This window comes from Salmo salar, chromosome ssa25 (genome assembly GCF_905237065.1).
Source record: "Salmo salar chromosome ssa25, Ssal_v3.1, whole genome shotgun sequence".
Taxonomy (NCBI): Eukaryota; Metazoa; Chordata; class Actinopteri; order Salmoniformes; family Salmonidae; genus Salmo; species Salmo salar.
Genome location: NC_059466.1, coordinates 32,345,321 through 32,366,090, shown reverse-complemented (window position 1 = coordinate 32,366,090; position 20,770 = coordinate 32,345,321). Strand labels below are relative to the sequence as shown.

At 43.9% G+C, this 20,770-nt stretch overlaps 1 protein-coding gene across 3 annotated transcripts in view; it reads right to left on the bottom strand.

Moving 5' to 3' along the window:
* Positions 1 to 1,618: 1,618 nt before the first annotated feature.
* The window catches only part of LOC106586613 (radixin), a 55,188-nt gene continuing 36,036 nt past the window's right edge, over positions 1,619 to 20,770 (bottom strand). For all 3 annotated transcript variants that reach the window (XM_045707423.1, XM_045707424.1, XM_045707425.1), the window contains 11 exons: positions 14,414 to 14,632; positions 12,790 to 12,941; positions 12,293 to 12,376; positions 12,033 to 12,179; positions 11,659 to 11,755; positions 10,731 to 10,894; positions 10,158 to 10,288; positions 6,633 to 6,793; positions 4,799 to 4,891; positions 2,778 to 2,987; positions 1,619 to 2,510 (listed from right to left, as the gene is read on the bottom strand). In XM_045707423.1, the coding sequence (XP_045563379.1) occupies positions 2,346 to 2,510; positions 2,778 to 2,987; positions 4,799 to 4,891; positions 6,633 to 6,793; positions 10,158 to 10,288; positions 10,731 to 10,894; positions 11,659 to 11,755; positions 12,033 to 12,179; positions 12,293 to 12,376; positions 12,790 to 12,941; positions 14,414 to 14,632 (1,623 nt within the window). In that variant the 3' untranslated portion in view covers positions 1,619 to 2,345. The remainder of the gene's footprint in view (positions 2,511 to 2,777; positions 2,988 to 4,798; positions 4,892 to 6,632; positions 6,794 to 10,157; positions 10,289 to 10,730; positions 10,895 to 11,658; positions 11,756 to 12,032; positions 12,180 to 12,292; positions 12,377 to 12,789; positions 12,942 to 14,413; positions 14,633 to 20,770) is intronic.

Genomic DNA, 20,770 nt, shown 5'->3' with positions numbered 1-20,770 from the left:
GCAGGTTTTTGTATACAGTACTTGGTTGAATTTCTTCCACCAATTTTTTGTATAATTTTGGAATTTGGTTCATTTTATTTCATTTCATCTGACTGGTTAGTATATTATTCTATTTGACTGTTTGTTTCATTGTGTCAGTCTGTATCCAAGGCCTACAATTCAGGTTTTAAAAACAGTTTGTCAGACACTACTCCAAATACCATGTATAATTCATTTAAATATTCATCCCTGTTGTGCTTTAAATCCAACATAATTTGTGCTACAATAAAACTGTTAAATCTAATAAATGCCTTATAAAAGTGCAAAGAATAAGGTTGGGATGCAGTATTCCGTCAGGGACCAAAGCAATTGGCAAAATGATAGGGTTAGCCTATGTTATGTATGTATTATGATGATCCTCTCTTCACAGGTCAACATGGGTCATTTCAAGCCAAAATGTAATGGAGGAAAATGGAGAAGTGTGACATGATGTGATGTTGATGTAATTGCCTTAGTGACTGTACTGTATGTGAATGGTGGGGACAACGCATGTTAAAACAATGAGCTTTAAGTACCGTAACCCCAGAGCACGTGACTCTTTATAGTACTCTGGCCTGTGTAGCAGTCTTACTTGCTGATTCAGGGAACTGAGGCCAAATGGAAAATGTTGACTCCTTATGAGTTATGAATAATAAAGCAATAAAGCCTTACTCAAGCTTTCGGGTGGTGACGATGAGTCTTTTTCGTGGGGAAAGGAATGGGTTAGCTGCCAAAATTGTTCAGGTTAATTTAGATACAGTAGGATGCTAGTGAGGCATGTGTGTATCAAAATGTGATAATGAAATTTCAACACTGGGGGCATATGTCAGACATGTACTGTAACCTACACTGATTGGGATGACAGTTAATAAGAAGTTTGTCACTTCAACATCATGATAATTATGCTAGACTTTCCTCCACTTTTGCATGTCAATCCAAATAGGCCTACCTGAAATATTCTTCACAACTTTTATTTCTACTTTTTTATTGTCATACTGAACGGAATGTCTGAAGATGATGCATACATAAATCAACTCTGACATCTGAAATTAAATTTAAAATCAAACAGTTGTTACATTTCCTGTGGTGATGAAGTTCATTGAATGACCTAGTGTGTTGTCATCCACAACACTATATAAAACACTACACATGTACTTTGGAAGGGTTACCGCCACGTTAGAGTTATGGGTTTCACTTAAATGATTTGACATCTAGAAGAGATCGGTACATACTGTACTGTGGTTGACATTACTATTTTACCTAGTCTTAGAATTCCCAGACTGGAACACTGGTTACATTGTGGGAGGCAACCCGTCGGTCTAGACTAGAGAGACTGTTTTACCAGTTGTAGGAGGAGCTAGACAGATCATTCGTTACATAACCTTAGTGTCTATACCATGATTTAGACCACTAAATTGTCTAAGGTGGTTTTATGGTTATTTTCCCTTCACTCATTCTTAAAATGCCTGGAAGGTGATTCATCTGGAATGTTCAAAATAAACAGTTCCTCATACCACTCCATCCATATCATTTTGAACTGCTGCCTCCCTCCCATCCTACCCTTATCCAACCTGGGATAAATACTTTCACTGACTGGAAGTAAGCAATATACATGGATTCTTTATTGTGGACCAAAATTTATGTTAACAAAACCTTCAATGGACGGTGAACAACACATCAAACGTATAGGTTAGAAGGGACAAATAAAATGCTGTGTTCAAATTCTGGAGGAATTAAACCACTGGTTCAACATCAGCTAACCCATGACTAGAGCACAGCTAATTCACCACAGTTAAATATGAAACCAAAACTAAAGTAATGTAAATGAAATGAGACAAATAAGGCAGTTTTTTAAGAAAACCATTTAAATACTTGATGATAAACAAAAAAAGTAAGGTACGGTATTTAAAGCTTTACATACAAGCTTGCCAACAACATCAAAAAGCTACAAATGGCAATTCTCTCAATAAAAGCAAGATATTCACCAATTTCTCTCTACATTATTTTTTTAAATCCATTCTTACATCAGACATGCAAGGGCTAAATTATCCTTTGCTCAAGGAGAAGTTCATTTCGGCAGGATATGTTACTTGTCATTCCAGATTGGATGATTCCAGATGTGGTTGGGTGGAGCTCTAAGCATGGAGCGGTTTGATTGGCCAACCACTAGTGGGCAGAGCTTTGGCAAGGCGTAATGGGTGGGACATTGAATCCACACACCTCTGGCCTTTTTGCAAGTAGGGATTTGGAGGAACGGGGTGGGAACGGGCAGGTTCGGCTGTACAAGAAAGTGAGCTGTTGTCATGGCAACGCGAGGGCGCAGTCTCTTACATGGACTCGAACTCGTCAATGCGCTGCTTGGTGTTGCCCTGTCGGATCTGGCGCAGGGTTTTGTACTTGTCCCTCCCAGCCTTCACGTTCTCCGCATGTAGCATGTCATTCTGGGTCTTCTTGGTGTCGTCCCTCGCCTGAGCCAACTCTGAACTCAGAGCCTGACAAAGATGGAGAGGGGAAAACAGAGAACACTTCATTTTGACAGTTGCAGACAGATGGTGTATTGATCTACTAACCCTAGGCCTAAACATAATCCTACATTTATTTTGCAGTCGATAGCTACAAGCATTTCGCTACACCCACAATAACATCTGCTAAATATGCGTGACCAATAAAACAGTATTTGATTTTTATCTTGTTGACAGTTTGAGCCTGTAGGGGTCTATCCATCCTAATGAAGTGAGGCCACGTCTTCCTTAGCCTACCTGCAGCTGTTTCTTGACGCGTTCGTTCTTCTGGGCCTCTGTGACACGTTCCTCCTCGCTGCGGTGGCTGGTGACCCCGTCACTGTGCAGCTCGGTACTGCCTTCTGCGTTCGTCTCATCTTGCTCATCGTGCTCCGGCGCCGGGGGTGATGACATCACAGACTTCAGCTCCTCTTTAGTCTTTTCCAGGTCTTCCTGGGCTGAGATGGCCTGGCGGGAGGGTTAATGTGGGAATAACTGATTGTCACTTGGCGTTCAATAAACTACTCATCTATTGTATCATATATAACAATCATACAGTACTGACACATTTCAATATTCTATTTGGAACAGGCAACACAAAAACATTCTTGCTCACAAACTCATACACCAACACATTTCAAGACAACTTTGTCAAAAGACAGGGACCCCGTTATTTAAAGTGCATGCCGGTGTGGTACCTGAGTAGACCAGAGACTTTCCAAAAACAATAAAACGCTCACGCAGACACACACATACTAAACTAGGGGTTAACGTGCAAATAAGGGACACATTTACATCTTAAAAACATCTTGTTCTGGCTCACGCACACAATTTCAACCTCAGCTCTTACTCATACATATACTGAACAAAAATAAACGCAACATGCTACAATTTCAAAGATTTTACTGAGTTACAGTTCATATAAGGAAATCAGTCAATTTAAATAAATTCACTATGGATTTCACATGACTGAGAATACAGATATGCATCTGTTGGTCAGATACCTTAAAAAAAAAGGTAGGGGCGTGGATCAGAAAACCAGTCAGTATCTGCTGTGACCCCCTATTTGCCTCATGCAGCGCGACTCATCTCCTTTGCATAGAGTTGATCAGGCTGTTGATTGTGGCCTGTGGAATGTTGTCCCACTCCTCTTCAATGGCTGTGCTAAGTTGTTGGATATTTGGGGGAACTAGAGCATACTGATGTACATGTAGATCCAGAGCATGTTCAATGGGTGACATTCCTGGTGAGTATGCAGGCCATGGAAGAACTTCCAGGAATTGTTTACAGATCCCTGCGACATGGGGCCATGCATTATCATGCTGAAACATGAGGTGATGGCAGCGGATGAATGGAATGACAATGGGCCTCAGGATCTCATCACGGTATCTCTATGCATTCAAATTGCCATCAATAAAATGCAATCGTGTTACTTATCCATAGCTTATGCCTGCCCATACCATAACGCCACCTCTACCATGGGGCACTCTGTTCACATTGACATCAGCAAACCGCTCACCCACACAATGCCATACACGTGGTCTGCGGTTGTGAGGCCGGTTGGACGTATGGCCAAATTCTCAAAAATTATGTTGGAGGCGGCTTATGGTAGAGAAATTAACATTAATTATCTGGCAACAGTTCTGGTGGACATTCAAAATTTGAGACATCTGTTGCATTGTGTTGTGTAACAAAACTGCACCTATTAAAGTGGCCTTTTATTGTCCCCAGCACAAGGTGCACCTGTGTAAAGATCATGCTGTTTAATCAGCTTCTTGATATGCCACACCTGTCAGGTGGATGGATTATCTTGGCAAAGGCGAAATGCTCACTAACAGGGATATAAATACATTTGTGCACACAATTTGAGAGAAATAAGCTTTTTGTGCGTATAGAACATCTCTGGGATATTTTATTTCAGCTCATGGAACCAACACTTTACATGTTGCCTTCAAATTTTTGTTCAGTGTACATTAGATCTTATGAATGCTGTTAAATGATTTGGTTTGAGGGCATACAGCCCCATACATTTTGATACAGACACTATTATTTATGTGTCAGTCCCAGGGGGCAGAGCAGTGGAGGCTGCTGGGGGGAGGACGGCTCATAATAATGGCTGGGACTGAGTGTTCTGGCTGGAATGGAGTGAATGGAATGGTACCAAACACATGAAAACCATACGTTTATGTTTGATACCATTCCATTAACTCTATTCCAGACATGATTATGATCCATCCTTCCCTCAGTAGCCGCCACTGGATCAGAGAGGTAGCCGTTACTTTGTGTTGCCATTCAGTCGCCTCCTCTTCCTTCTTCCTCTTGGCCTCTTCAAGCAGAGCGATTTTGGCAGTGAATTCTCCTAGCTCAGCGGCCTGCAAGAGACAAGCATAAAGCACTCTTCTGTCAGACACACACACCAACACACTGGCCACCAGACTGCAAGAGCTGCCCATGGCGCCCATGAGGTTTAATGAACCAACCAATATGAAAATGTGATTGCCACATGGTTCCATGGTGAGTACTGTTAACCATGTAATACCACCCATGTAATACCACCCATGTAATACCACCCATGAAATATTCCCTGAAATACCAAAGAGAGAGTGGGGGTGGTGAGAGCAGAGAACTTCCCCTGGGGCACGCTGCCTGCACATTAACACCTCAATCACAGATATCTGTCAGCACCCAGAGATTATATTTAGTTATCAATGCAAAATAGGCAGGTAGCCTGGCAGATAGGAGCGTTGGGCCAGTAACTGAAAGGTTGCTGGATCAAATCCCCAAGAAGGCAGTTAACCCAATGTTCCCCGGGCGCTGATGACGTGGATGTTGATTAAGGCAGCCCCCAGCACTTCTCTGATTTAGAGGGGTTGGGTTAAACGCAGAAGACACATTTCAGTTGAATGCATTCAGTTGTACAACTGACTAGGTATCTCCTTTTACCTTAAAGGTTACTGCCTCAGGGCCTTCCAACACTGTATAAATGTTATTTCCCTACACTTAACCCAATGACAAGGTGCCTAGTCTCTTTGGCTTATGGTCTCCCTCTCTCTGTAGCTCTCCGTAACTCTACCAACTTGGCAGTACTTTTTTGGGATGTTATTTCACACCTTATTACTGTAGCTCAGAACGCTTCCTTTGCATTATTACATACAGCCGGAAATAACTTTTGGATATTAGAGTGGTGTTAACTCACCAGCATTTTGTTTTACAAGCATTTTGCTACACCTGCAATGACATCTGCTAAATATGTGTATGCGACCAATCAAATTTGATTTGATGTGGAAACAGCTACATGAGCAATAAGCCTACTGTCAGTCATTTGGAGCTATAAGCCATTACTAGAGCTATGGGATTCCAGGTTAAATACCATGAGGAACAACCAAATCACCTTTGGAATACACGTCGTGAAAGCATCCATACATTTTGTGTAAGCAAGGGAGGTGTTTACAAGAGGTCAGTCAGTGCCACTCATTTACATAGAACCATATGTATTGACGTGATAATAACTTAGCAGGTACAGTGCAGATATGATTATTATTTTTTTGACCATGCTGGTCATTTATGAACATTTTAACATCTTGACCATGTTCTGTTATAATATCCACCCTGCACAGCCAGAAGAGGACTGGCCACCCCTCATAGCCTGGTTCCTCTCTAGGTTTCTTCCTAGGTTTTTGGCCTTTCTAGGGAGTTTTTCCTAGGGAGTTTTTCCTAGCCACCGTGCTTCTTTCACATGCTTTGCTTGCTGTTTGGGGTTTTAGGCTGGGTTTCTGTACAGCACTTTGAGATATCAGCTGATGTACGAAGGGCTATATAAATACATTTGATTTGATTTTGATTTAGAGTGTTTACAAAGGTTTTAGTGTGTTGGACAATCCAGAAGAGACCGATGACTTAGAGAATTGCTGTATACCTGTCTACAGTAGGTATATGTACATGGTACATCCTTCCTTCAGGTAATCAATCAATAGGAAGTCGAGTAGGGTGTCTATTATATTGCATTCATCAGTCATTTAATATAAAACCTGTGATTTCTTCAAGGAAGGAAGGAAAGAAGGATGCACTGAAAGTATGTCAACGTGGCCCTGATCGAAAGTGGTGAAGTGTTACCAATTGTTCCTGGTTCTTCATCTGGTCAGCGGACTGTTTAGCCAGCGCTGCCTTGGCCTCCTCCGCTGCCTGTCTCTCTCCCTCCAACCTTTCCGCCTCCTCCTTCGCTCTCTTCCTCTCCTGGTCCAACTCCAGGGCCCTGCGCGTCTGCACCTCCAGCTCTGTATGAGTGTGCACAGACAGACACACACACACACAATTACTGATTACAACAATGTACTGTATAACAAATATACTCAGATCTTAGCGAGAGTTGCACCTGTAGCGTCTGCTTCCAACTCACACTCAAACACCTAGATCCCCTGAACGCAGCTCACTCTCCAGATCCCAATCACCTGAATTCTGATCACCTGTTCACACACCTGTATGTCATTATCACACACTATTTAGTTCAGTTCTTGCACCCCATCATTGTGAGGTATTGTTTGTTTTGTGACACACTTCTATTCGGAGCTCTGTTTTTCCCGTAATTGAAACCTCCCGAGTTTGATAGTTTTTGCCTGCCTCACTAACGACGCCTATTCCCTGCCTGTATTTTAGCCTATCAGATTTCCTGTTGTCTACCTATTGCCTGATCTCCCGGACGACGTTACTAGCCTTTCCCCTGCCTGTACTGTTGCCTTTTTGGACCCCCTGTGTATGACCTTCTGCCTGCCCCTGGACCCAGCTACCTGCCTCCTCCTGTGTATGACCTTCTGCCTGCCCCTGGACCCAGCTACCTGCCTCCTCCTGTGGTCCTTTACTAATAAACACCTGCTGCGCCCTGCACTTGAAACCAGCTCTCTGTCTCCCATCGTGTTCATTACAGCACCCATCTTTCCTGACACACATTCATCTCATGAAACACAAGAGGAGGACATGAATAATCTCCCATGGAACACCAGTGTTTATATAGGGAGACAGAAAGATACCTCTGAGAAAGGCCTGACCTATATTTGATGAGAGCATTTCTAGAGGCAACATTCTGTAGAAATAAATCATTCTGATTCTGATGAGAATGGCCCTTTTGGGATCAAATCATTTTTTATCTCAGCCAAGCAAATAAACTCCTGTCTTTTACCAACAGAATGGATATGCAGTGATTCGTTAGATCTGCCGGGGATTTCAGGGCTGTAGCCAACTCTCTCCCTCCAGCCCTTCACTATGTAAATACCCCCCAGGTGTGTTCTGCCCTTTTCGGTTATGATGGTCGTGGTGCTACAAGTCAAGGGCCAACACAATAAAGAATGAATGTTCATGTCCCCCTCCCTGTAACATGATAAAACAGATAGCAGTCCTCCTATGGGCTCTAAATAATAGCCCATTCCTTACTCCAGGGTGTTGGTTGCGTGGTAACCTATGACATTTAAAATAAGTGAGATGATGCAAATCAGTCCCATTTACATTGTTCCTCTGAAGTTGTATCCTTTGTTTGTGTGTGTGTGCGTATGTGCGTGTGTGTAATGCATGTAATGTCTGTACATGCATGTAATGTCTCTGTGTGTGTGTGTGTGTGTGTGTGTGTGTGTGTGTGTGTGTGTGTGTGTGTGTGTGTGTGTGTGTGTGTGTGTGTGTGTGCGTGTGTATATGTGCGTGTGTAATGCATGTGTGTAATGTACGTGTGTGCGCGTGTGTGTGAGTGTGTGTTGAGATGTACAGTTGAAGTCGGAAGTTTACATACACTTACGTTGGAGTCATTAAAACTCGTTTTTCAACCACTCCACAAATTTCTTGTTAACAAACTATAGTTTTGGCAAGTCGGTTAGGACATCTACTTTGTGCAGGACACAAGTACTTTTTCCAACAATTGCTTACAGACAGATTATTTCACTTATAAATTCACTGTATCACAATTCCAGTGGGTCAGAAGTTTACATACACTAAGTTGACTGTACCTTTAAAAAGCTCGGAAAATTCCAGAAAATGATGTCATGGCTTTAGAAGCTTCTGACAGGCTAATTGACATCATTTGAGTCAATTGGAGGTGTACCTGTGGATGTATTTCAAGGCCAACCTTCAAACTCAGTGCCTCTTTGCTTGACATCATGTACAAATCAAAAGAAATCAGCCAAGACCTCAGAAAAAAATTGTAGACCTCCACAAGTCTGGTTCATCCTTGGGAGCAATTTCCAAACGCCTGAAGGTATCACGTTCATCTGTACAAACATCATGGGACCACGCAGCATCATACCGCTCCTAGAGATGAACGTACTTTGGTGCGAAAAGTGCAAATCAATCCCAGAACAGCAGCAAAGGACCTTGTGAAGTTGCTGCAGGAAACAGGTACAAAGGTATCTATATCCACAGTAAAACGAGTCCTATATCGACATAACCTGAAAGGCCGCTCAGCAAGGAAGAAGCCACTGCTCCAAAACCAAAAGCCAGAATACGGTTTGCAACTGCACATGGGGACAAAGTCTGTACTTTCTGGAAATATGTCCTCTGGTCTGATGAAACAAAAATAGAACTGTTTGGCCATAATGACCATCGTTAAGTTTGGAGGAAAAAGGTGGAGGCTTGCAAGCCGAAGAACACCATCCCAACCGTGAAGGACGGGGGTGGCATCATGGTGTGGGGGTGCTTTGCTGCAGGAAGGACTTGTGCACTTCACAAAATAGATGGCATAATTGAGAAAGGAAAATTACGTGGATATATTGAAGCAACATCTCAAGACATCAGTCAGGAAGTTAAAGCTTGCTCGCAAATGGGTCTTCCAAATGGACAATGACCCCAAGCATACTTCCAAAGTTGTGGCAAAATGGCTTAACCTGTTAGGGCTAGGGGGCAGTATTGACACGGCCGGATAAAAAACGTACCCGATTTAATCTGGTTACTACTCCTGCCCAGTAACTAGAATATGCATATAATTATTGGCTTTGGATAGAAAACACCCTAAAGTTTCTAAAACTGTTTGAATGGTGTCTGTGAGTATAACAGAACTCATATGGCAGGCAAAAACCTGAGAAGATTCTGAACAGGAAGTGGCCTGTCTGACAAGTTGTTGTTCATCTTGGCTCTTTTTATTGAAGACTGAGGATCTTTGCTGTAACCTCTAGCCCATAGAGGTTAAGGACAACAAAGTCAAGGTATTGGAGTGGCCATCACAAAGCCCTGACCTCAATCCTATAGTTGTGGGCAGAACTGAAAAAGAGCGTGCGAGCAAGGAGGCCTACAAACCTGACTCAGTTACACCAGCTCTGTCGGTAGGAATGGGCTAAAATCCACCCAACTTATTGCGGGATTTTTGTGGATGGCTACCCGAAACGTTTGACCCAAGTTAAACAATTTAAAGGCAATGCTACCAAATACTAATTGAGTGTATGTAAACTTCTGACCCTCTGGGAATATGGTGAAAGAAATAAAAGCTGAAATAAATCATTCTCTCTACTATTATTCTGAAATTTCACAATCTTAAAATAAAGTGGTGATCCTAACTGACCAAAGACAGGGAATTTTTACTATGATTAAATGTCAGGAATTGTGACAAACTGAGTTTAAATGTATTGGCTAAGGTGTATGTAAAATTCCGACTTCAACTGTAGATACCTTTCTGGGCCTTTAGCGTCTGTTCCTCAATCTGTCTGAGCCTCTCGACAAGCTCGTCCTTCTCCTTCTCTATCTTTGCCCTCTCCTTCTCTGCATGCTCTCGTTTTCTCTTCTCGTTCTCTAGTTGGGCTCTGTAAAACAAAAGAGACATAGTTCAGTTGATGAAGATGCCTGGGCTAATAATATATTCAAATTAAATTAATTGGTGAATATCTTACTCATATCATTCAATATCAAACTATATTTTGATGTGTAAAATATGATCACAACACAGGTACAACTTTCTGCAATTTCAAGATGATTTACAAAAAGGTAAGACACAGAAATGCACATAAGAGCAATACAGCTCATTGGACACACGAGCGCAGCTGTCAGGATGGTGGATCGGGCTAATATTTCCATTGTATTTCTGTAATTCCCAATATCCGCTCTTCTCACCTCCTTTGAAGAATCAAGGGAATACAGAGATCCACCCTTTATGTGGCTCTGGTACAGACCAGACATATTTTAATACAATGCTGCCCCCTTCTGGTCAGAATCACAACTACATGTCTGCATGTGTTCCTTCTGTACCTTTCCATCTGTTTGTGGTGTTTCTCCTCCCTGGCCTGGGCCTTCATCTGCTGAACCTCGATGGTGTCAGGCTTCCTCCTCCTCATGTACAGTTCGTGGTTCCCCATGCACAGCGCCAGGATACGCTTGTTGATCCGCAACCGCGGCGCATAGAACACAAAATCCTATAGAGAGAGGAGTGGAGAGGAAAAGGGGAGAGGAGGGAGAGGCAGGGAGGAGAGAGAGGCATGGAGGAGAGAGGATGGAGAGGAGGAGGGAGAGGCAGGAAGGAGAAAGGAGGGGAGAGCGGCACAGAGGAGAGAGGCACGGAGGAGAGGAGAGGAGGGAGAGACAAGGAGGAGAGAGGATGAAGAAGAGGAGGGAGAGGCAGGGAGGAGAGAGGAGGGGAGAGGAGGAGGAGAGGAAAAGAGGAGAGGAGGGAGAGGAGGGAGCGGAGAGGCAGGGAGGAGACAGGAGGGGAGAGGCGGGGGGAGATGAGGGGAGAGGAGGAGGGAGAGGCAGGGAGGAGAGAGGATGGAGAGGAGGAGGGAGAGGCAGGGAAGAGACAGGAGAGGAGAAGCGGGGGGAGATGAGGGGAGAAGAAGAGAGGGGAGAGGAAGAGTGAGGGGAGAGGAGGAGGGAGAGGCAGGGAGGAGAGAGGAAGGGAGAGGAGGGGAGAGGAGGGAGGGGAGAAAAGGAAAAGCGGAAGGGGTTGACAAATTTTGCAGGCAATTTTACATTTAAGGAATTTAGCACTCTTTTTACTAATTTACAGATTAGTGCAATGTCTTTATTATATTATCATTGTTTATTGTACATTGTGTTGTATTGTTTCCTTCTGCCTTCCCCAACCTTCCCAGTAGACTGACTAACCCTAAACGTAACCCTACCTTCCTGGTAGACTGACTAACCCCAAACCTAACCCTACCTTCACAGTAGACTGACTTACTGGAGCTTTCTTGTCGATGGGTTTGATGACAAACTTCTTGTCGCTGAAGGAGATGTTCCTGATCTCGCTCCAGGGGAAGCCAATCTTTGGTGTCAACCTGGGGAGGAGGGAAGGAAAAACACAGACTGTCTCAACACTATGCTAGTACAGTACTATGCCATGTGAAGGTAACTACCTACCCATATCAGTGTAGTACTAAATTAAACTAGAGGTACATGGCCAGCAGAGGGCGACAGTGTCATGGAGTATATCTGACAAGGCCATGCTCAGGTAGCCACAAAGGCTCTCTTTACGTTCCACCTTAGTGGATGAATGGCATATTCCACCTTCCACTCTAAAATAACAAAAAAACTGTATATATCAGTATTGCGTACTTGTCCTCGTGTTCGTAGATATTGAGTCCCAGTGCATCCACACCCAGCCACAACTCTGTTCCCTTCTTGTTCTTGATCTCAAAGTAGTTGACTCCATACATCTCCAGGTCCTGGGCTATCTTCAGATACTCCATCACTGAGTCCTCTCTGTGGACACAAACACACATTAGAAACAGTTAGAACTTGTGTAGAGAAGCAAGTTTGACACTAACAGACTCATATAAAGAAAGACACATATAGACTCTCATACAAAGCCCTACCTGAGCATGCCTCTGTGTTCCTCATGCCAGGTCTGTATTCTGTCCTCCCACTGCTCCTTAGTCAACTTGTGCTGCTCCAAGACTCTGCAGGACACACAAAAACACACAAAGGGTTATTCAAACCAGGTTATTCAAAAAGGGCCACACTAGAGGCCTAGCATCAAAAGACAGAACAGATTTATAGTGAGGGAGGGGCAAGCCACTCTACTGAAGAACAACTCCTTTACAAAAGCACACAATCCCTCCCTCCAGCACACACTCTAACGGGGGAGTATGGAGAGAATTCATGAAGTAGAAGGACATTCCAGCCTCCTCAACCATTGTAGGGGCAATTTCAATAGAGATCCTCTGAGTTACTATGACAGCAAGACTCTTCCCCTGGTATTCTTTGAGTGGGACAGAGAGGGGCAGAGGAAGTGAAGGTGGAAATGTGGAGGTCTCTTCTGTACAGAGAGGGTAAGAGAGGGGACAGAGAGATGTGTGTGTGGGGTACGGACCTCTGTGGCAGAAGGCGGTCGGAGGTGAGATAGCCAGGCCTGTGGAGGTCTTTGTTGTAGTCTGCGTATTTGGCCTGGACAGAGTAGGAGGCCAGCAGCACGGCTGTCTCTGGAGGACAGTAGTTCTCATCATTCAGGATGGCCTCCTTTACCTGGCATGGGCAGGGAACACACACAGAAACACACACTTGTTTAAATACTTTGTTTGGATCTGCAATGTACATTGTGAGTGCAAAGGACACCAATAAACACTGAACAAAAATAAACGTAACATGCAACAATTTCAAAGATTTTACTGAGTTACAGTTCATAGAAGGAAATCAGTTAATTGAAATAATTTCATTAGGCCCTAATCTATGGATTTCACATGACTGGGAATACAGATATGCATCTGTTGGTCACAGATACCTTTAAAAAAAGGTAGGAGCGTGGATCAGAAAATCAGTCAGTATCTGGTATGACCACCATTTGCCTCATGCAGTGTGACACATCTCCTTCGCATAAAGTTAATCAGGCTGTTGATTGTGGCCTGTGGAATGTTGTCCCAGTCCTCTTTAATGGCTGTGCAAAGTTGCTGGATATTGCCGGGATCTGGAACTCACTGTCGTAGAAGTCGATCCAGAGGATCCCAAACATGCTCAATGTCTGGTGATGGAAGAACTGGGACATTTTCAGCTTCCAGGAATTGTGTACAGATCCTTGCGACATGGGGTAGTGCATTATCATGCTGAAACATGAGGTGATGGTGGCAGATGAATGGAATGACAATGGGCCTCGGGATCTCATCACAGTATCTCTGTGCATTAAAATTGCCATTAATAAAACGCAATCGTGTTCGTCGTCTGTAGCTAATGCCTGCCCATACCATAATCCCACCGCCACCATGGGGCACTATGTTCACAACGTTGACATCAGCAAACCGCTCGCCCACACAACGCCATACACACTGTCTGTCATCTGCCCGGTACAATTGAAACCGGGATTCATCCGTGAAGAGCACACTTCTCCAGCATGCCAGTGGCCATCGAAGTTCAGCATTTGCCCACTGAAGTCGGTTATGACACCTGACTGTGGTCAGGTCAAGACCCTGGTGAGGACGACGAGCACGCAAATGAGCTTCCCTTCTGACAGTTTGTGCAGAAACCTTTCGGTTGAGCAAACCCACAGCTGCCCGGATGGCTGGTCTCAGAGGATCCCGCAGGTGAAGACTCCAGATGTGGAGGTCCTGGGCTGGCATGGTTAGACGTGGTCGGTTGGACGTACTGCCAAATTCTCTAAAACAACATTGGAGGCGGCTTATGGTGGATAAATTAACATTAAATTCTCTGGCAACAGCTCTGGTGGACAATCCTGCAGTCAGCATGTCAATTGCACGCTCCCTCAAAACTTAAGACATCTTTGGCATTGTGTTGTGTGACAAAACTGACATTTTAGAGTGGCCATTTCTTGTTCCCAGCACAAGGTGCAAATAATAGTCCTGTTTAATCAGCTTATTGATATGCCACACCTGTCAAGTGGATGTGTTATCTTGGCAAAGGAGAAAAGCTCACTTACTTACGAAACATGGGACCAACAATTTACATGTTGCGTTTATATTTTTGTTCAGTATAAGTGTGTGTGTTACCTGCAGGAAGAAGAGTCTCTGTGTGATTTCCTGGATGAGTTCCTCAGACACATCCTCCGGGAAGAACTTGGCTCTGAACTTAAACTGCAGAGGGTTCTCCTTCTTCACATCCTGCTGGGTCACCTTCTTGTTGAGTTTGAGCCACGTGCTGTAGCCTTTACTGTCTGTGTACTGCAGGCCAAAGAACCACACCTCCCGGAGGCCCACTGTCTTCACCACCTGAAAACACAAACACAATATGCGTCAATGATTAGGAGGTTAGGCCTCACGTAGCACTGAGAACCCAGATTCACCCTAGCCCAAAGCCTGCTCACCATTGAGGCTCACGTGTGTGAGCCACTTCACTGTTTCACCTATAAGTGGGAGAACATCACTTTATTACAACACTCCTCTTTTCTCCATTCACACATGACCACATCTCTTTCTCTCGCCCACTTTCGCTCTCTCAGAAAGGCCCCTGAGGGTGTGTTCTCTCAGGCGCTGGCTCAACCATCAGGCCTGATGTGATTTACAGTCAATAGAGCACCACTGACCAGGGACATCATTCACTAACAACACATCATTAACTCTCCTCTCAATCTTACTCTGTCCATTTCTCGCTCACTCTGTGACCCCATTCTCTCAAACACACACTCGTACTGAACGAAGCCTGCTTGTGTTTTATTATTATTTCATTATCAACGGTCATATATATATACACACACACAACCATTCAAAAGTTTGGGGTCAGTTAGAAATGTCCTTGTTTTTTAAATCAAATTGATCAGAAATACAGTGTAGACATGGTTAATGTTGTAAATCACTATTGTAGCTGGAAACAGCTTATTTTTTATGGAATATCTACATAGGCGTACAGAGGCCCATTATCAGCAACCATCACTCCTGTGTTCCATTGGTACGTTGTGCTAGCTAATCCAAGTTTATCATTTTAAAAGTCTAATTGATCATTAGAAAACCATTTTGCAATTATGTTAGCACAGCTGAAAACTGTTTGTCTGATAAAAGAAGTAATAAAATTAGCCTTCTTTAGACAAGTTGAGTATCTGGAGCATCAGCATTTGTGGGTTCGATTACAGGCTCAAAATGGCCAGAAACAAATAACTTTCTTCTGAAACTCATCAGTCTATTCTTGTTCTGAGGAATGAATGCTATTCCATGCGAGAAATTGCCAAAAAACTGAAGCTCTCGTACAACGCTGTGTGCTACTGCCTTCACAGAACAGCGCAAACTGGCGCTAACCAGAATAGAAAAAGAGGAGTGAGAGGCCCCGGTGCAAAACTGAGCAAAAGGACAAGTACATTAGAGTGTCTAGTTTGAGAAACAGACGTCTCACAAGTCCTCAACTGGTGCAAAACACCAGTCTCAACATCAACAGTGAAGAGGCGACTGACTCCGGGATGCTGGCCTTCTAGGCAGAGTTGCAAATAAAAAGCCATCTCTCAGACTGGCCAATAAAAAGAAAAGATTAAGATGGGCAAAAGAACACAGACACTGGACAGAGGAAGATTGGAAAAAGGTGCTATGGACAGACAAGTCTAAGTTTGAGGTGAAAAGTGAAAAGATGCTGGAGGAGTGCTTGACGCCATCTGCCAAGCATGGTGGAGGCAATGTGATGGTCTGGGGGTGCTTTGGTGGTGTTAAAGTGGGAGATTTGTACAGGGTAAAAGATCTTGAAGAAGGAAGGCTATCACTCCATTTTGCAACGCCATACCCTGTGGACAGTGCTTAATTGGAGCCAATTTCTTCCAAACTATGCAATAACTATTTAGGGAAGAAGCAGTCAGCTGGTATTCTGTCTATAATGGAGTGGCCAGCACAGTCACCGGTTCTCAACCCTATTGAGCTGTTGTGGGAGAAGCTTGACTGTATGGTACGCAAGAAGTGCCCATCAAGCCAATCCAACTTGTGGGAGGTGCTTCAGGAAACATGGGGTGAAATCTCTTCAGATTACCATAAACAAATTGACAACTACAATGCCAAAGGTCTGCAAGGGTGCAATTGCTGCAAATTGAGGATTCTTTGACGAAAGCAAAGTTTGAAGAACACAATTATTATTTAAATTAAAAATCCTTATTTATAAACCATGTTAACATCTTGACTATATTTCCTATTCATTTTGCAACTAATTTCATGTATGTTCTCATGGAAAACAAGGACATTTCTAAGTGACCCCGAACTTTTGAACGGTAGTGCATATGTGTACATTATGATTCCCCTCAAAACAGGCCTCCTAGATCACAGAAAGGGAGGGGTAACTCCTGAGGTATGTTAGTACTAATATTGACATGCATAACACCAGAGCCTCTCTTTTTTTCATTTTTTTATTTCACCTTTATTTAACCAGGTAGGCTAGTTAAGAACAAGCTCTCATTTACAACTGCGAAATGGCCAAGATAAAGCAAAGCAGTTCGACATACAACAACACAGAGTTACACATGGAATAAACAAACATACAGTCAATAATACAGTAGAAAAAGTCTATATACAGTGTGTGCAAATGAGGTAAGGTAAGGGAGGTAAGGGAATATATAGGCCAATATTGGCGAAGTAAGATGAATGTGCAAGTAGAGATACTGGGGTGCAAAGGAGCAAAATAAATAAATAAATACAGTATGGGGATGAGGTAGTTGGATGGGCTGTTTACAGATGGGCTATGTACAGGTGCAGTGATCTGTGAGCTGCTCTGACAGCTGGTGATTAAAGTTAGTGAGGGAGATATGTGTCTCCAGCTTCAGTGATTTTTGCACTTCGTTCCAGTCATTGGCAGCAGAGAACTGGAAGGAAAGGCGGCCAAAGTAGGAATTGGCTTTGGGGTGACCAGTGAAATATACCTGCTGGAGCGCGTGCTACGGGTGGGTGCTGCTATGGTGACCAGTGAGCTGAGATAAGGCGGGGCTTTACCTTTACAGACTTGTAGATGACCTAGAGCCAGTGGGTTTGGCGACGAGTATGAAGCGAGGGCCAGCCAATGAGAGTGTACAGGTCGTAGTGGTGGGTAGTATATGGGGCTTTGGTGACAAAACGGATGGCCCCGTGATAGACTCCATCCAATTTGTTGAGTAGAGTGTTGGAGGCTATATTGTAAATGACATCACCGAAGTCGAAGATCGGTAGGGTAGTCAGTTTTACGAGGGTATGTTTGGTAGCATGAGTGAAGGAGGCTTTATTGCGAAATAGGAAGCCAATTCTAGATTGGAGATGCTTAATGTGAGTCTGGAAGGAGAGTTTACAGTCCACATAAGTCAGAACCGTCCAGAGTAGTGATGCTGGACGGGTGGGCAGGTGCAGGCAGCGATCGGTTGAAGAGCATGCATTTAGTTTTACTTGCATTTAAGAGCAGTTGGAGGCAATGGAAGGAGAGTTGTATAGCATTGAAGCTCGTCTGGAGGTTAGTTAACACAGTGTCCAAATAAGGGCCAGAAGTATACAGAATGGTGTCGTCAACATAGAGGTGGATCAGAGAATCACCAGCAGCAAGAGCGACATCATTGATGTATACAGAGAAGAGAGTCGGCCCGAGAATTGAACCCTGTGGCACTTAACACCCCGGCCATCCTACAATCTAAGCTTGATGCCCTCCTACAATCTAAGCGGACAACAGGCCCTCCGATTTGACACAATGAACTCTATCAGAGAAGTAGTTGGTGAACCAGGCGAGGCAGTCATTTGAGAAACCAAAGCTGTTGAGTCTGCCGATAAGAATGTGGTGATTGACAGAGTCAAAAGCCTTGGCCAGGTCGATGAATACAGCTGCACAGTAATGTCTCTTATCGATGGCAGTTATGATATCGTTTAGGACCTTGAGCGTGGCTGAAGTGCACCCATGACCAGCTCTGAAACCAGATTGCATAGCGGAGATGGTACGGTGGGATTCGAAATGGTAGGTAATCTGTTTGTTAACTTGGCTTTCGAAGACCTTAGAAAGGCAGGGTAGGATAGATATAGGTCTGTAGCAGATTGGGTCTAGAGTGTCTACCCCTTTGAAGAGGGGGATGACCGTTGCAGCTTTCCAATCTTTGGGAATCTCAGACGATATGAAAGAGGTTGAACAGGCTAGTAATAGGGGTTGCAACAATTTCGGCAGATCATTTTAGAAAGAGAGGGTCCAGATTATCTAGCCCGGCTGATTTGAAAGGGTCCAGATTTTGCAGCTCTTTCAGAACATCAGCTATCTTGATTTGGGGAAGGATAACTGGGGAGGCTTGGGCGAGTTGCTGTGGGGGGTGCTGGGCTGTTGACCGGGGTAGGGGTAGCCAGGTGGAAAGCATGGCCAGCCTTAGAAAAATGTTTATCGAAATGTTCAATTATCGTGGATTTATCGGTGGTGACAGTGTTTCCTTGCCTCAGTGCAGTGGGCAGCTGGGAGGAGGTGCTCTTATTCTCCATGGACTTTACAGTGTCCCAGAACTTTTTTGAGTTTGTGCTACAGGATGCAAATTTCTGTTTGAAAAAGCTAGCCTTAGCTTTCCTAACTGCCTGTGTATATTGGTTCCTAACTTCCCTGAAAAGTTGCATATCACGGGGGCTATTCGATGCTAATGCAGTACACCACAGGAAGTTTTTGTGCTGGTCAAGGGCAGTCAGGTCTGGAGTGAACCAAGGGCTATATCTGTTCCTGGTTCTACATTATTTTGAATGGGCATGCTTATTTATAATGGTGAGGAAGGCACTTTTAAAGAATAACCAGGCATCCTCTACTCACGGGATGAGGTCAATATCCTTCCAGGATACCCGGGCCAGATTGATTAGAAAGGCCTACTCGCTGAAGTGTTTTAGGGAGCGTTTGACATTGATGAGGGGTGGTCGTTTGACCGCAGACCCATTACGGATGCAGGCAATGAGGCAGTGATCGCTGAGATCTTGGTTGAAGACAGCAGAGGTGTATTTGGAGGGCAGTTGGTTAGGATGATATCTATGAGGGTGCCCATGTTTACGGATTTGGGGTTGTACCTGGTAGGTTCATTGATAATTTGTGTGAGATTGAGGGCATCAAGCTTAGATTGTAGGATGGCCGGGGTGTTAAGCATGTCCCAGTTTAGGTCACCTAGCAGCACGAGCTCTGAAGATAGATGGGGGGCAATCAATTCACATATGGTGTCCAGGGCACAGCTGGGGGCAGAGGGTGGTCTATAGCAAGCGGCAACGGTGAGAGACTTGTTTCTGGAAAGGTGGATTTTTAAAAGTAGAAGCTTGAATTGTTTGTGCACAGACCTGGATAGTAAGACAGAACTCTGCAGGCTCTCTCTGCTATCTCTGCAACCTCTTTGTGCTATTGGGGAAAATAAGTATAAAGGTTGATTAAATATGTTATCGAATTTTATTTGGAATTCAGTTTAATTTCAGTTTTCAGACCTGATTTTCTAGTTTTTATTTAGATTTTATTTAGTTGTCTAAAAATACATCTATTTTGTTTTTATATGATTTAGTTTCAGTTTTAGTGTTAGGTTCAGAAAGCATGCATGGGCCAGGCTAGGAGCCATGTGTGTTGTATAGTGTTTTTTGGGTTCACTACTGGGGGGCAGTAGTACAGTCGTGGCCAAACGTTTTGAGAATGACACAAATGTACATTTTCACAAAGTCTGCTGTCTCAGTTTGTATGATGGTAATTTGCATATACTCCAGAATGTTATGAAGAGTGATCAGATGAATTGCAATTAATTGCAAAGTCCCTCTTTGCATTGCAAATGAACTGAAGGCCCCCAAAAACATTTCCACTGCATTTCTGCCCTGCCACAAAAAGACCAGCTGACATCATGTCAGTGATTCTCTCGTTAACACAGGTGTGAGTGTTGATGAGGACAAGGCTGGAGATCACTCTGTCATGCTGATTGAGTTCGAAAAACAGACTCAAAGATTCAAAAGGAGGGTGGTGCTTGGAATCATTGTTCTTCCTCTGTCAACCATAGTTACCTGCAAGGAAACACGTGCTGTCATCATTGCTTTGCACAAAAAGGGTCAGGTGAAGACTTTTGGAGGATGGCCTGGTGTCAAGAAGGGCAGGAAAGAAGCCACTTCTCTCCAGGAAAAACATCAGGGACAGACTGATATTCTGTAAAAGGTACCGGGATTGGACTGCTGAGGACTGGGGTAAAGTCATTTTCTCTGAAGAATCCCCTTTCTGATTGTTCGGGGCATCTGGAAAAAAGCTTGTCCGGAGAAGACAAGGTGAGCGCTACCATCAGTCCTGTGTCATGCCAACAGTAAAGCATCCTGAGACCATTCATGTGTGGGGTTGTTTCTCAGCCAAGGGAATGGGCTCACTCACAATTTTGCCTAAGAACACAGCCATGAATAAATAATGGTACCAACACATCCTCCGAGAGCAACTTCTTCCAACCATCCAGGAACAGTTTGGTG